General features: G+C 42.0%; 1 protein-coding gene across 1 annotated transcript in view; it reads left to right on the top strand.

Moving 5' to 3' along the window:
- LRIG2 (leucine rich repeats and immunoglobulin like domains 2) overlaps positions 1-15,593 on the top strand; it is a 166,489-nt gene that overhangs the window by 38,388 nt on the left and 112,508 nt on the right. The window contains exons 2-4 of the mRNA XM_069238690.1: positions 5,205-5,276; positions 8,044-8,118; positions 14,677-14,811. Of these exons, the coding sequence (XP_069094791.1) occupies positions 5,205-5,276; positions 8,044-8,118; positions 14,677-14,811 (282 nt within the window). The remainder of the gene's footprint in view (positions 1-5,204; positions 5,277-8,043; positions 8,119-14,676; positions 14,812-15,593) is intronic.

Genomic DNA, 15,593 nt, shown 5'->3' on the forward strand with positions numbered 1-15,593 from the left:
GCACCTGCCCTGAGTGAGTCTGGAGAGGGGGCTCCTCCATGTTCTTTGCAAAGGGGCACCCTCCAGTTTCGTTACGTCACTGATTGCCACTGTAGTTCCTGACACTGAACAAAACTACTTTGTGTGCCAATATGCTCCTTGTGGAAGAGCAGAATGCGATCACTCACAGTAAAGCCAGCCGAAAGAGAGAGCAATAGAAGTTTAATAAAAAACAAAATGTCTTTGTTAACACCAGACCTAATTAGGGACCAAGACCCACATGTAGGTATCTTTTTGCATTTCGCAAACAGCGACTTTCGCTGTTTGCGACGTGCAAAAAGCACATTGCGATGCACAAACCCAGTTTTGCGATTCAGTAACCTGGTTACCGAATCGGAAAACGGGTTTGCGACTCGCAATTAGGAAGGGGTGTCCCCTTCCTAATTGCGACTCGCAGTGCAATGTAGGATTGTTTTGTGACCGCGGGCGCAAACCAATCGCAGTTTGCACCCATTTCAAATGGGTGCAAACACTTTCGCAAAAGGGAAGGGGTCCCCATGGGACCCCTTCCCCATTGTGAGTGTCACTGTAAAAAAAATTCAGAGCAGACAGTGGTCCTGCATCTTGTTTTCCTTTAAGGAAGCAGTCACAGACATGGTGGTCTGCTGTCTCCAGCAGGCCACCATCCCTGTGAGGGCCGCTATTTATAAATTGCGACCCACCTCATGATTATTCACTAGGTGGGCATTTGCAAAGCCCTTGCGAATCACAGATGGTGTCAGGGACACCATCCTACATTCGGATTTGCGACTCGCAAATCTGAACCTACCTACATTTGGCCCCAAATTCTTAAAGAAAGTCAAAAAAGTGCACCCATGGTATATGTCGTACCCTTATAAAATATTTGTGAACTGTATTTTAGCATGGGTAAATAGGCATGTGTAGATTTGCTCATGTGAAAATCTATTGAGCATTTGCAAGTTCATTTTCCTTCCGGCCACTTTCTTCCCAACCCTGGAAGAAGTTCTAATTCTGCCATTGTCAGGAGTAAATGTCCAACCTTTCTTATTATGGGAATGTATTAGAGAGAAGCTGATAAATCTTTAAAACATGCAGGTTAGTAGGTTTGCAGACTCAAAGGCATTCCAGCCCTGGAACGATTGCTTACTGCTTCCTCCAGCCCCAGTATGCAGATCTACAGAAAGGTGGCAAAATAAGGAAATTGCTAAAGTAGCGATTGAAACTGCAAGTATTCAAGCCCTACTATGGTAGTAGCCCTGGCATAATCAGAGAGGCTATTATCAGAGCTCTTACATAATGAGATTGCTGCCATAATTTGTAGCCACACTACATGGCACCAAAGGGACAAGTAGATCTTTTTACAGGAGAAGTAGATTTGAGAAGCAACCTGTCCCTTGGACAAGTAGATTTTTTAATAAATTCCACACCCCTGGTCTAGGAAGCCTGGGGTCTCCAGAGGTAGTTGTGGATGAGCGGCCAAGACTTATCTAGGAGACACGCAAAGCTTATGCAATACCGCTACAGTCACACAGCACGTACACACATGAAGGAACCACAGTATTACAGAAATAAAGGTACTTCTGCCGTGTAGGCTCCCATGATTCTTATGAGACTTCTGGATTTGAGCGGCAGAATCGCCTGCGGTGTGTGGGGGACTGGGTCTAACCCACTACAGGTGACACCTGTTGGCCTAATCCGGGGTTTTTGCTCCATCTAACTAGCAGTGCCTCATCTCCACCCAAGAGCAGGGATGATTGGGCAGCCGAGCACATGACATAATTGACTCCTCAGGGAAATCGTGGTCACTCGGATCGCACCAGTTTCTCTGTTACATTAGTTTCACATATGCAAGGACAGTTGGAGGCAGTATATGCTTCAGTAAGGTTTTAATGAAGCAACTGCATCTTAAGTAATAAAGCATGTACTGCAGTAACCAGGGCAATGAAGCATGACAGGATTAAAATTGTGACGAGGAGAGTGCAGCATAAAAATAACGCTATCATGTTGTCAGTAAAGTAATTCGTACCTAGGCTATGTTAGAGCACAGCATGTGAAGCTCTAGTTCTGCCCTTCAGGTTCCCCTGGGAAGGCATCATCCCTCAAACTTGAGCAAGAGGCCTGAAGTCTGCATAAGCAGCTGTAGCGAAGCGTTCAGCAGTCAGCATACAGTTGTGGTCATCTGGCTGGAATCTCCCACTCACGTGAATGGGACAGAGAAGTGTTTTTGTAATAAAACAGCAGATGTTCTGAGAAAGTGTCCCTGCCTACTTATGGATGTGTATGTTTCTGTGAATGCCATAGACAAAGCGTTACCACGTTTACCGGCCACCTATCTTACTGCAGTCTTGAGAAAAGCACAGAGTGAAAGAAATGTCTTGTTTAAGAAAGCAGTGCTGGCCTAGGCAAAGAACTGCTAGATAGAGAGAAATAAAACAAGACCGCAAATGTGGCTATTGTTAAAATAATAAATAAAGCTGAATAAAATATATCTAGGTTAAAGTGCACAGCTGAAGGCCTAGTGTGCTAAAATAACGTGTATGGAGCTATAACTAAAATGTCTAGGCATCACCCTCCCCATGCCGGTTCAAAGCCTAATTATGTATAAAAGCTACTCAAATGTAACCTATTGTCAATAATGATAAGTTAAGACACTTGGGCATATATAAAAGGACAATTTAAAAATGTTAACTTGTGGCGTAAAAAGGTTGAATTTCAAGAGTCGGAATCATTTTGGAATTTGCCAATCGAATTCGGGATAATTGAAGACAGGAAATCTTGCACTTCAGTAGGTGGTAAAGTAGAAAGCTCATCACCAAGAAGTGCCAAGGATCAGTAGTGCTTCAAAGCCTGATCCTCAGCCAAGGCAGCAGCGTTCCGTGGTGTGCCCAACAATGAGTTTAGAGCTGCATCCTCTGTGAACGGCAACTCATAAGCAGCCTCCTGTAGCAAAGGTACCCTCAAAGCGCATGACTGGTAATGAGCCCTCAGCAAGAACATCAACAGATCAGCGCCCAATGAAAGCAAGTGCTGCGTAGAAAGGCAAACTTTCAGTGCATGTTCGAACAAGCACCAGAGGCACCGAAACACGGGCTGCACACAATGTAAAACCGGTCTGAATGACAGAGACCAGTCAGACTCCAATTACTCCAGGAGTGATGCTCCAAAGTACTGCATCATGCGTTCACGACACAGCTGTGCTGCTGGGAGCGCTTTCAGTCCTCCTTGTTTCGGCGGGACAGCCATTGCCCAGAAAAAGTAGCAATAGCAAGATGCCACCTATTATAGCCAAAGTTATCGGAAATCCCCTGAAAATAATGGAGAATATAGAGTTAATGGCTGATGATATTAAACCGAATATAGAGGAGAAGGTGTGAACAAAACCAGCACCAACAGCCTTAAAGAAATATGCGATTCCTGTAGTACTGGACACATTAAATATTTGTCCCACGAGCTCAACACAGTGTCTTGGAAAGTTATTACTTAAAAGGGACTTTATCTCTGCTGATGACCTTGCCACCTGAAGTACGTAGGTCTCGCGTGCAGATGTGAGCGCCACATGTTTTTGGAACAATAAAGCCTCGAGTCTACTTAACTTGTCAAAATTCACATTAGAAGTAGCAATGTGGGGCCGAATCTTGGCTACTTCCCTCTGTCTTGTTGGAGGAAAAAATATGTTCCCGCAGCATGTAACAGTCTTAGAGACCGAAACAACAAACTATTCTGGCTCGCATCCCACAACAGTTTTCACTATTTAGGAGAACACGGCTGCCATTTGAAAGCACCTAGAGTGCAGGTCTACTAATCAAGGGGACTGGAACTCCCTTCAGATAACAAGCCAAGTTTGCTACTGAAGCGTTACACACCCTGTGCAAGGACAGCTGTTTACAAACCTTCTAATGGCTGACAGAAGTCTTGCATTAACTACTGCTAAGAAATACCTCTTTCATGCCCCTGAGACATTTGTATGAGAAGCGCAGCTCCCACACCTCATGGATGTAACCATCCCCCAGCCTTTCATATCTGCCTACTGCAATGTGTTTTGAACAGGACGTGAATTGGAGTGTTTTAATAGGCAGATTAATGACCTCATGTATTAACCACACAGCAGATGGTATTTTAGCCACAGTAAAAGGCAACTTTTCTAACTTTTCAATATTTAACATGACATAAGTCGCTTCTTGCAAGCATAAGAGATCCCTTGGAGCAGAGATTCATATCCTAATAGGTGCCAAACTCTCTTGACCGATAAGGAATTTGCACCACCCTCAGCCTTTGTTTGCTCGTTATTGCCACCGCCTTCCATTGCCCTCATCAGCCTACCACTTTGTTCCATTTAATTGTCAGTAGTATTTTCAGACGCCATGATTTCTGGCTAGTTTTGACAGAAGAAGCACTTTAATTCAAAAAATTGCAGTCACTCACATTGTACACTTCTGGCTAAAGGCATGACCTATATCCTCACTACATGGGGTAGTGAGCGGTTAGAGATAGTCAGATGGGTCACTGGTATAGCCTCCCAAAGGCGACATCCATTGTATAGATACTATGGCACGCAGGCAAGATGCACTAGGTTCTCTTATATTAAGAGAGGGATGAAGCAGAAGAATATTTTACTAAACTTGAGTCGCCCCAGTGAGGGTGGTCACTAAATAAAGACTGTGGGCCTCACTCACCAAAGTGACATGCTTTATCATCGGGCAATTCTCGCCCTGGTTCCAAAAAAGTAACTCCAGCAGGCTCTCATCTAATTCTTAGGGTTTAAGATTTTCTATACATTATTAATGGTGAACTGAATGGACCTATTTCAATATAAAAATATGTGAGGGATAGTGTATGGTGCAGATTCTTTATTCATTAATCTCTACCATGAGTAAAATCATTGCTCCGAAAAGCTTGTATGATGCTCCTGTCTTAACACAACACAGTGAGGTGGTGGTGGTTTTTGTGTATATGAAGAAGGGAAATAGAAGAGCCCTTGAACTGAACTAGTGCAGTGCCCATTTCTTTGACTAGATTCTGATTTCCTAGGCTGTATGATATGCCATAGAAATTAGCAAATTGGAATGTAAATATTTGATGATCACTTTTTTCAGATATTTGTCAGTAAATTTTTCTTGAGATATTATCACTGTCATGCTGTTGTACCGTTTGCACTGTTTCACTTGTTTAATCTTTGTGTTAACTTTACTTTTCTTGTGCTCTAGGGACTTGAGTCACAACCGATTCACCACATCAAATTCCACTCTCTCTTTGGATCTTAACACACTTGAAGAAGTGTAAGTTGTGCCTTGACTCCATTCTCCTACAGTTAAATAAATTGTATTTTTTTTTCATGTGTCATAGGTTGATGGAAGAGAGCTTTGCAGGAAGAGGTCCAGCATCAAATTTAAGATCTGAAAATATTGCTAGTAGATATACTGTAACATCGGTGTTTGCATACATTTAACTACGTAGATGGAATGCTGGACATGCAGTAGTAGACTACTGGTAATGTTTATCGTACACAGCAGGAATTTCCTATGAATACATCCCTTTGCTCACTTTGTTTCTTCCACCTAGGGGACTGTCAAACTATCAAATATAAAATTAATTCATAAAAGGTCTAGTTGTGTATTTTGCCATGTTGTAGCATCCCTATGAACAAATGCCACCAAACAACTTTGGATAAATGAATGTGGGTTGTACAATCTTCCCTGAGTCAAAGCTGTGTCTCAGTCATAACACACAAAGATGGGGCAGACTGCAGAGCTAATGTTCTACAATGGAGAATGCTTGATGTGCCCTATTGAATTTCTGAAAGAATGTCAGAATAACTTTCCTGAATTAAACAACACCAGCCCAGGAAAATCACTGCTAAGTTCTTCTGTGTTGTCCTTGAAACTTAAAATCATTTTAGATATGGAAGAACAGTAAAGGTTAACCTAAGTCTGGAAGGCTTCTGACAAGTCTTGGAGCCCAAAATCTTACTTTGATTAAAGAAGGCTTAGTCATCCCTATTAAATGTGAGACTGCAGACAAAATCATACTTTCCCAAGGTGCTGGTTTTATTTTTGTATTTATTTTTGGACATCTTTACACTGTTGCCTTTGCTACCATTGTTTGGTCTGTAAAATTCCCTAAGAACTTGAAGTAGTGATGGGAGGTTCTTTGTATGCACTTAAAGCTTCAAAAATAGGCTAAGAACGCCCAGGTCCAAGTAATAATCTTCACAGTGGTGATGAATGATGGAATCTGTCAAAAATACATTAATATTTGGTGAAGGCAAGTGTGTGAAAGCGAGATTTTGTTTTACCTCTGTATGCACGATCAGTCTAGTAGAGTAGAGTAGAGTCTCTTTAAGTTTGGGACACAGCCTGGCCATTTCTTAGGACCTTACAATCATTCATTCCCACATTGGGCATAGCACAGTCCCACAAGTCGCCAAAGAAACATGTAGGTACCCCTGCAACTGTCCAAGTCAGAGATTTGAGTACGAAGGAACCACATGTAGTAACGTGGGTGAACAGATGACCAATCTGGAAGGAAACTCTTGAAGACCATCACGGGTTTCCAGTAATGGATATTATCATTTAATGGATCCACGGCAGGCATACACATCCAATCCAAGAGAAGACTGGAAAGCGAGTGCCAACCTAACAGAAAAGAACCTTAAGCAACATTCTAAAATGATGACATAGTAAAACCAGTTAAGAGAATAGGAAGATGCACATTCAAAAGAATATTAAACATACCCATACATAAAATATTAAATTCAGATTGTTAGCTGAATATCACACTACACTAATGGCAGTTTCAGTTGTTAGATAACCTAATATTTGGTTGGCACTGTATGAAATTAACCAGGCATTAAGATAAATAAAAGGACGTTGACAAGTAAAGTGCATGTGAACAACATCCTTTATTCTTGGTATTTCCCAGAATTGTACATGCCGTGAGGTTTCATCAGCGGCAGTCGGTCACAATGCTTCATTCACGAGCAAAAAATCCATTGTTTGCACCTTCTAGTATCCTTCTGTATCTGCCACATATTCGTGCAAATGGCAAGTTTCAGCATATTTTCTTCCTAACCCGGTTTCGATGCTTTCTTCCAACTCGTCCTATTGGCCTCTTTCTCGCTGTTTTGTTTTTGGAAAATGATGGGGCTGAAATCTGATACTCAGTAAATCACAATCAATGTGCAGCGAGTACACCATAGCTGTGGCAAGGAGGTACGTTTCAAAATTGGGTGTTTGCGAAGCTGACACTATTCTTATTCAGGGATGAGCATTTCTTACACTGGAACTGTGCCCATGGCACAAATGAATTACCCAGTGGACAAAAGTGCACAGAAGTAATAGTTGGTGGGTTCAGTGTGCGAGAAAAGTGTTGGGTGGATTAGAGGTGTTTGAAGGTGGGTAGTCCTTTTACTTGGGAGATAGAAAATTTGTGCTGTTTGCATGAAAAAGAGAGAGAGGGGGGCAAACGTAGTGCAGCATGGATAGAAACGACAGTGTTGTGTGATTTTAAGTGATCCATACACACAATGGTGGTAGTGACTAGGTTTGGACAACGACGGATTTATAAAAGCTGTTACCTGCGACTGTGGACTATAACGTTTAATAAATACTTTTTGTAGGTAGTAGCACTTATAGCTCCAAATAATGCTTAATGTTAAACTATATTTTCATTGACCTTTGTTATATTGCGCTTTCACTAAAGTTGAGTGTTTTAAGTTTGTTGATTAATTCTATGTCGGTATTAAACCTGATTCGCCCATTGTAGTTCAAATGCATATAAATTGTCTATTGTTTCGTCATTTTGGCCCTTGACAAGTAGCAAATTGCAAATCTACCTAGGCGAGAAACTACGTTTAACTAACATTTCACTTGTCTGTCTCTTTCCTATAAGCCTTAATTATATTGTTTTACTAAGTGCTGTTGTGTGTTGCACAGCAACAGAACTCAGTTTCAGTTGTTTATGGCAAAATGTTAATTTCCTTAATCATCCCATAGAAATAACACCCCCTTGTGAGTAACAATTTTCTTTTTGTTTCATATCTTCTAGAAAAATGAATTACAACGAGTTAAGTGCAATTCCTTACTTTGGCGAAGCAACTTTCAACATAACCTTGCTCTCACTGTAAGTAAAGCTTCTATTTTGGTTAGCGTTTTCAGCATGTTTTAGAAGGTGATGGTCAGGGAGCCTGTATAAAATCTGTAACCTTCAAACAGGGAGTGGCTGTTTTATGTTTACCTATCTACAGCCGCTGTATTGCATGACTATTTTAGATTAATTTAATGTAAAGCATCTCTACTGTATTTTTAGGTCTCGCCTATTCTACATCATGTACACTTATACCCTGCTTGAAAGGGAATAATTTGAAGTGCTGGTCTGTGATTAGTTTTGCTTGTACATCATCTTTACATGTTGTTTTTAGCAGAACACAGCTGTTTGTTCATCCCTGTTAACAGGAATGTTCTTTTTTTATTATTTAGCTGGCCAGTTTATGCACAGTGAACTTGCGTGATGTTCATTTCTTTGCTCCCCGTTTACATACGTAATAGATGGGATTAAATCTGAATAGGGTGGAGTTGATTGGCATCGATTTTTCTTTGCCTAGTGTAGAGTCCCCTCAGATGGAGTCGCATTTCCATAATGATACTGCTGGTCTTCCTCACTCAGAATCTTATTGTACGATATTCATCAGCACTACTATTTTGAATATTGACAATAGTTTCTCTTCTATTATGTTTGCTTAATGAATTTATGCACTTTTTAAAAGATTTATTTAGGTTTTCAAAATATAAAAACTGGCCTGTACAGGCAGAATATATGTAAAACGGGTACAGATCATGCTTCTATTGAACAAAACAATTGACCAGACACCCAGTCAGAAGAAGACTGCCCCTTGTGCAACAGTTTATAGGTCCTGTGGTCCATGAATTTCACCACAATTTGGTCACTGTGCCCAACGAACCATAGTATATTTTCTGGTGACTAAGAGGAGAGACCATTGCCCCTGATTGGTTCTTGTTGTGCCCATGTTTTTGTGTTTCTGGCCCCAACAATTGTCTTTATCAATGTTTTTTAAACTATGTTGGTCAGCAGGTCGTCAGAATGATTGAAGGTTAAAATAATTTTAAAAAAAAGAAAAGAAAAAAAATCACTACAACGCTTTTACCATGTCATAGCATTTTTGTTTTTAATTTCAGCCATGCTGCACAGCAGCTGAGCCGTTGAAAAACATGTCTCGCCTACAAAAGCTATTGGATTTTTGTTTTTTGGGTTTTTTTTTGCAACAGGGCTAAAAGTTAAATAATAAAAAGTGCTATGACACAGAACGCTGCATCATCATAGCACTTTTTTTTTGTATTACTTTCAGCCAGCAGCAACATGGTACGAATACAGATAAAAAATATTAACAAAGCCAATAGATCTTGCAGAGGTGAGACCTAGTGGCTTTGCCTATGCTTGTTTAAAAATGCAGTGCCTAACATAAACAGAAAATCTTTCATAAAGAAATTCTTCCCTGGTTAGTGCCTAGAGACATTAAGTGTTTCACTGTCCACTCTACATATGGTTGCACTCATTTATTATTGTACCTTTCTTCGAGCCCTCTTCTCACTTTTACGGGCGAGCGCAAAGCCCTCCGTCCTGTGTTGTAATCTCTCTTTGGGCTTTAAAGCACGCCTATATCACGTCAGTTTCTTTCATTGATTTGTGAGCTTGCCTTTTAAAATCTGCTTGCTTTCCTTAGTGAAAGGCATGCATAAGTTATGCCTTTTCCAGTGTTTAGCTCTCCTCGTTGCAGCGACCAAGTACTGAAAACATACGAGGCTCCATGTTCTCCGACCAGTTTCTTGACTACTTTTTCTCTTTTTTTCGCAGCGCAATCTCGCTGGGCAGAAGTCGAGCGCTTTGCATGATATAGACTCTGTTACATACTTAATTGCACTTTACATAGTTAATTGCACTTTTGGTGGTTACGTAGATGTAGGAAGTTGGCTCTGTATGCACTATTTCAAAGTAAGGACTAACACAAGGCCCTAGCAGGACTTTTAAGAATTTAGAAAAATAGTTCAAATTGCAAAAATCAATTTCTAATGACAATTTTTGGAATTTGTCGTGTGATCAGGTATTGGCTGAGTAGTCCAGCAAATGCAAAGTCTTGTACCCCACCGCTGATCCACCAATGTAGGAAGTTGGCTCTGTATGCATTATTTCAAAGTAAGGAATAGTATGCACAGAGTCCAAGGGTTCCCCTTAGAGGTAAGAGAGTGACCAAAAGAGATAATACTAATGCTCTATTTTGTGGTAGTGTGGTCGAGCAGTAGGCTTATCAAAGGAGTAGTGTTAAGCATTTGTTGTATATACACACAGGCAATAAATGAGGAACACACACTCCGAGACAATTCCAGGCCAATAGGTTTTTGTATAGAAAAATATATTTTCTTAATTTATTTTAAGAACCACAGGTTCAAATTCTACATGTAATACTTTGCATGAAAGGTATTGCAGGTAAGTACTTTAGGAACTTTGAATAATCACAATAGCATATATACTTTTCAAATAAAACACATATAGCTATTTTAAAACTAGACACAGTGCAATTTTCACAGTTCCTAGGGGAGGTAAATAATTGTTAGTTCTTGCAGGTAAGTAAACCACCTACGGGGTTCAAGTTTGGGTCCAAGGTAGCCCACCGTTGGGGGTTCAGAGCAACCCCAAAGTTACCACACCAGCAGCCCAGGGCCGGTCAGGTGCAGAGGTCAAAGTGGTGCCCAAAACACATAGGCTTCAATGGAGAAGGGGGTGCCCTGGTTCCAGTCTGCCAGCAGGTAAGTACCCGCGTCTTTGGAGGGCAGACCAGGGGGGTTTTGTAGGGCACCGGGGGGGACACAAGTCCACACAGAAAGTACACCCTCAGCAGCACGGTGGCGGCCGGGTGCAGTGTGCAAACACGCGTCGGGTTTGTAATAGGTTTCAATGGGAGACCAAGGGGTCTCTTCAGCGATGCAGGCAAGGGGGGGCTCTTCAGGGTAGCCACCACCTGGGCAAGGGAGAGGGGCTCCTGGGGGTCACTCCTGCACTGGAGTTCCGATCCTTCAGGTCCTGGGGGCTGCGGGTGCAGGGTCTTTTCCAGGCGTCGGGATCTGAGAGTCAGGCAGTCGCGGTCAGGGGGAGCCTCGGGATTCCCTCTGCAGGCGTCGCTGCGGGGGTTCAGGGGGGACAACTTTGGTTACTCACAGTCTCGGAGTCGCCGGGGAGTCCTCCCTGAAGTGTTGTTTCTCCACAAGTCGAGCCGGGGGCGTCGGGTGCAGAGTTGCAAGTCTCACGCTTCTGGCGGGAAACGCAGTTGTCTTGAAGTTGCTTCTTTGGAAACAAAGTTGCAGTCTTTGGTGAACAGGGCCGCTGTTCTCAGGAGTTTCTTGGTCCTTCTAGAGCAGGGCAGTCCTCTGAGGATTCAGAGGTCGCTGGTCCTGGGGAAAGCGTCGCTGGAGCAGTTTCTTCAGAAGGGGGGAAGACAGGCCGGTAGAGCTGGGGCCAAAGCAGTTGGTGTCTCCGTCTTCTCTGCAGGGTTTTTCAGCTCAGCAGTCCTCTTCTTCTTAGGTTGCAGGAATCTGATTTCCTAGGTTCAGGGTAGCCCTTAAATACTCAATTTAAGGGCGTGTTTAGGTCTGGGGGGTTAGTAGCCAATGGCTACTAGCCCTGAAGGTGGGTACACCCTCTTTGTGCCTCCTCCCAAGGGGAGGGGGTCACATTCCTATCCCTTTTGGGGGGATCCTCCATCTGCAAGATGGAGGATTCCTAAAAGTCAGTCACTTCAGCTCAGGTTGCCTTAGGGGCTGTCCTGACTGGCCAGTGACTCCTCCTTGTTTTTCTCATTATCTCCTCCGGCTTTGCCGCCAAAAGTGGGGCCGTGGCCGGAGGGGGCGGGCAACTCCACTAGCTGGAATGCCCTGTGGTTCTGGAACAAAGAGGGTGAGCCTTTGAGGCTCACCGCCAGGTGTTACAGCTCCTGCCTGGGGGAGGTGATAGCATCTCCACCCAGTGCAGGCTTTGTTACTAGCCACAGAGTGACAAAGGCACTCTCCCCATGTGGCCAGCAACATGTCTCGAGTGTGGCAGGCTGCTAAAACCAGTCAGCCTACACGGGTAGTTGGTTAAGGTTTCAGGGGGCACCTCTAAGGTGCCCTCTGGGGTGTATTTTACAATAAAATGTACACTGGCATCAGTGTGCATTTATTGTGCTGAGAAGTTTGATACCAAACCTCCCAGTTTTCAGTGTAGCCATTATGGTGCTGTGGAGTTCGTGTTTGACAGACTCCCAGACCATATACTCTTATGGCTACCCTGCACTTACAATGTCTAAGGTTTTGCTTAGACACTGTAGGGGCGCAGTGCTCATGCACTGGTGCCCTCACCTATGGTATAGTGCACCCTGCCTTAGGGCTGTAAGGCCTGCTAGAGGGGTGACTTATCTATACTGCATAGGCAGTGTGAGGTTGGCATGGCACCCTGAGGGGAGTGCCATATTGACTTATTCGTTTTGTCCTCACAGCACACACAAGCTGGCAAGCAGTGTGTCTGTGCTGAGTGAGGGGTCCCCAGGGTGTCATAAGATATGTTGCAGCCCTTAGAGACCTTCCCTGGCATCAGGGCCCTTGGTACCAGGGGTACCAGTTACAAGGGACTTACCTGGATGCCAGGGTGTGCCAATTGTGTAAACAAAAGTACAGGTTAGGGAAAGAACACTGGTGCTGGGGCCTGGTTAGCAGGCCTCAGCACACTTTCAAATCAAAACATAGCATCAGCAAAGGCAAAAAGTCAGGGGGTAACCATGCCAAGGAGGCATTTCCTTACAGTAGATAATTGCACTTTTGCCAGTTACACAGTTTTGCTGATAGGTTTCACCTCGAGCGAGCGAACTTTTATTTCCCTTTGTGTGTCTGCTTTGCACTGATTGCGGCCATCAGCTCGCTTATGTGAAACTTTTACTGTTCAGTTTATATGGCATGAAAAGTCCAGCTAGTTATATTTAACTGTTTTATTTTCATTTTCAATTTATGTGTCAAGAAAAGTCCGGTTAGGAGTTTACAATGCTAATAGCTCTAGCTCAAGCAAACACGAGACCGGTTGTATTGCAAATGCTTGTTAATATAGCAAGTTAAACTATAAAACGGACCATATAGAGACATCGGTATTTAAATCTTCTAAACATTCTACTTTTTAAATGAAAAAAATAATAAAGTGGGCAGATGGGCTAACACAGCCTTGCATAGAGGCAAACTGCACTGTGCCTTTTTTGCTCCTGACTGATCCTCTTACCTAAAAAATAAATAAACGTCTTGGCAGTTTAGTTTTTCCACTTTTTCAGAGTCAAAATTACAGAATAGCCAGCTTGTTAAATGCTCCTAATATTTCACTAACTTTTTGTTAAAGCTCTGCGGCATCCATCATCTCTTGGTGGTGTTTCACTTTCATTGTATTAGGATGACATTAGAATCTAATTTCGAGATTATGATGGAGGACCTAGCTTCTGGTTTCTTAAAGCGAGTGAATAGGTTCGTCATTAATTCACAGAAGGCTCCCTTGATGGAGAACGAATATTATAAGTTACCTGAATCATGAGATGTCAGGTATGGATAGCAAGCTAATCCCATCCTCTCAAATAGGAAAACACAAACCAAAATATTTGCGGACTATAGGGGAGGTAGACAGCCAGTAATAACCATAAAGCTTCCATGGAGAAGCATGGCGAACACCGTCATCTTTTATGGAGTCAGAATGTAGGCCACAGTGTCTCACTGATGTGTGTGCTGATTTCTATGTAGCTGCTCTTTAAAGTTGAAAAATTGTAATGTTTGTATGAAGGATTGTAATAACTGGTTGTTCCATAGTAGAATGACCTAAAGTCTTCCTGAATGGTTTATTTCAATATAGTAGTAGGGATCAATTTTGAAATCTATGGTATGCAGGAGTGTATCCTGCTGCAGAGGGAGAAATTGCTAAAAAGAGAGGGTTATAGGCTGATGTTTACATGGAAATGTGAACAAACTGTTTGGAGAAAGATAAGAGGAGTTATAATGCAATCTTGTTTGGAAACTATGTGTAAGGCTTGTTGCTCCACAGATCTTCGATCTCCTGCATCATGTCTATAGTTGCCATATTACAATTTTAATTCCCGTTCCTGGAAAACCAGAAATGTGAATTTAAATAGTGTCATATGTTGAAAAATCAAGTCTTCAAGGGCAAATTGTTCTTAGACCCCACTTGCGAGAAGAGCTGTTAAGTTTTTGTTATCAAAGTCAACTCTGCTTAAGAGAAACATTCCTCAGGTTTAATAAATATTTTCCCGTGCATGTAACACTTATGGGGCCAATATCAAGTTGTAGATTTGTCAGACCGTATTGTATTCCACAGTGTAATGTAGCTGCATGACTATTGTATAATTCATGAACCTTCCTAAATACACAAGGTCCCGGCAGTGGGCATTCCAATATAACAAATCAGCTAAAATACAGAACAGTTTGGGGAAATGTCATTTACGAAAATGCCATAATCTGTGATTACTGCGACATTTGCAGCAAAGCGAATATTTGCCATCATCTTCAAAGGACATTTGTGACACCATCAAATTAAACATGCCAATACAATTGTTTAGTGCTTTTTGAGTTGTAAATATTTTCTTTGCAGAGTTCACAATAAAATTACAAATCTAGATGATGAACAGCTCCGGTTTTACGTTTCACTCGAAATTCTGGATCTGAGTTCCAACCTCATTTCGGAAGTTAAAGCTTCGTCTTTTCCGCGAATGCAGCTGAAGCACCTGTAAGTAGAATGCAGACCAGCTTCTTTCTCTCTGAAAATGGTGTCTGTTTACTTTTTCTCCACAAGGGAAATGTGACTCTTGATTTTGATACATATTTTTTTACACATGTATTCAGTTCTGGACTTTTATTCAATGCATATAGCAGGTTTAGATGCCGCAAATGCTGGAAGTGTATTTTTAAACTTTGATAAATGGTGAAAATTGAGTGAATGACAAAAAACCGGAGTACGGTTATTGATTTCCCAAACTCAGGAAAGAAACAGTATGTGGGAAAATGTGTTCACACCGCAAGGGAAAGCCTAAGCTCAGCAGCCTGTTTTCTTGCACATATTAGAATATGTGGGTTGATCTTAACTGTTCACTATGAACTAATTATAAGTACTTGTAAGACAGATACTTTGTTACAGGATATGATAAACTAATAAATTGCTTAATTAGTTTTTTACTCTGGGCACGGCATTCCGGAGTGTGCCTAGATCTATTTTCTGAGCTTCATGATGGCATTTAAACGCATCTTTGAAATGATTAGCAGAGCATCAAATCCAAAATCGGATTAAAAAATAGCCCTTGGTTAGGGAATACACTGCATAAGTGTAGAATCACAGAACAGGACTTTGAATACCCAGTGCAGAAATAAACGTGCTTCTGCACATGCCTAAACGCTCTCCTGTTTGTTGACAACTGCACACAAGAGTTGAGATTACTTTTGACCTGCTATATTTATTGATTGAAATGCTAGCAATGGCTGAGTTGCAAATGCAAGTTGATATAACCTCAGGCA

Source organism: Pleurodeles waltl, chromosome 6 (genome assembly GCF_031143425.1).
Source record: "Pleurodeles waltl isolate 20211129_DDA chromosome 6, aPleWal1.hap1.20221129, whole genome shotgun sequence".
In the NCBI taxonomy this organism is placed as follows: Eukaryota; Metazoa; Chordata; class Amphibia; order Caudata; family Salamandridae; genus Pleurodeles; species Pleurodeles waltl.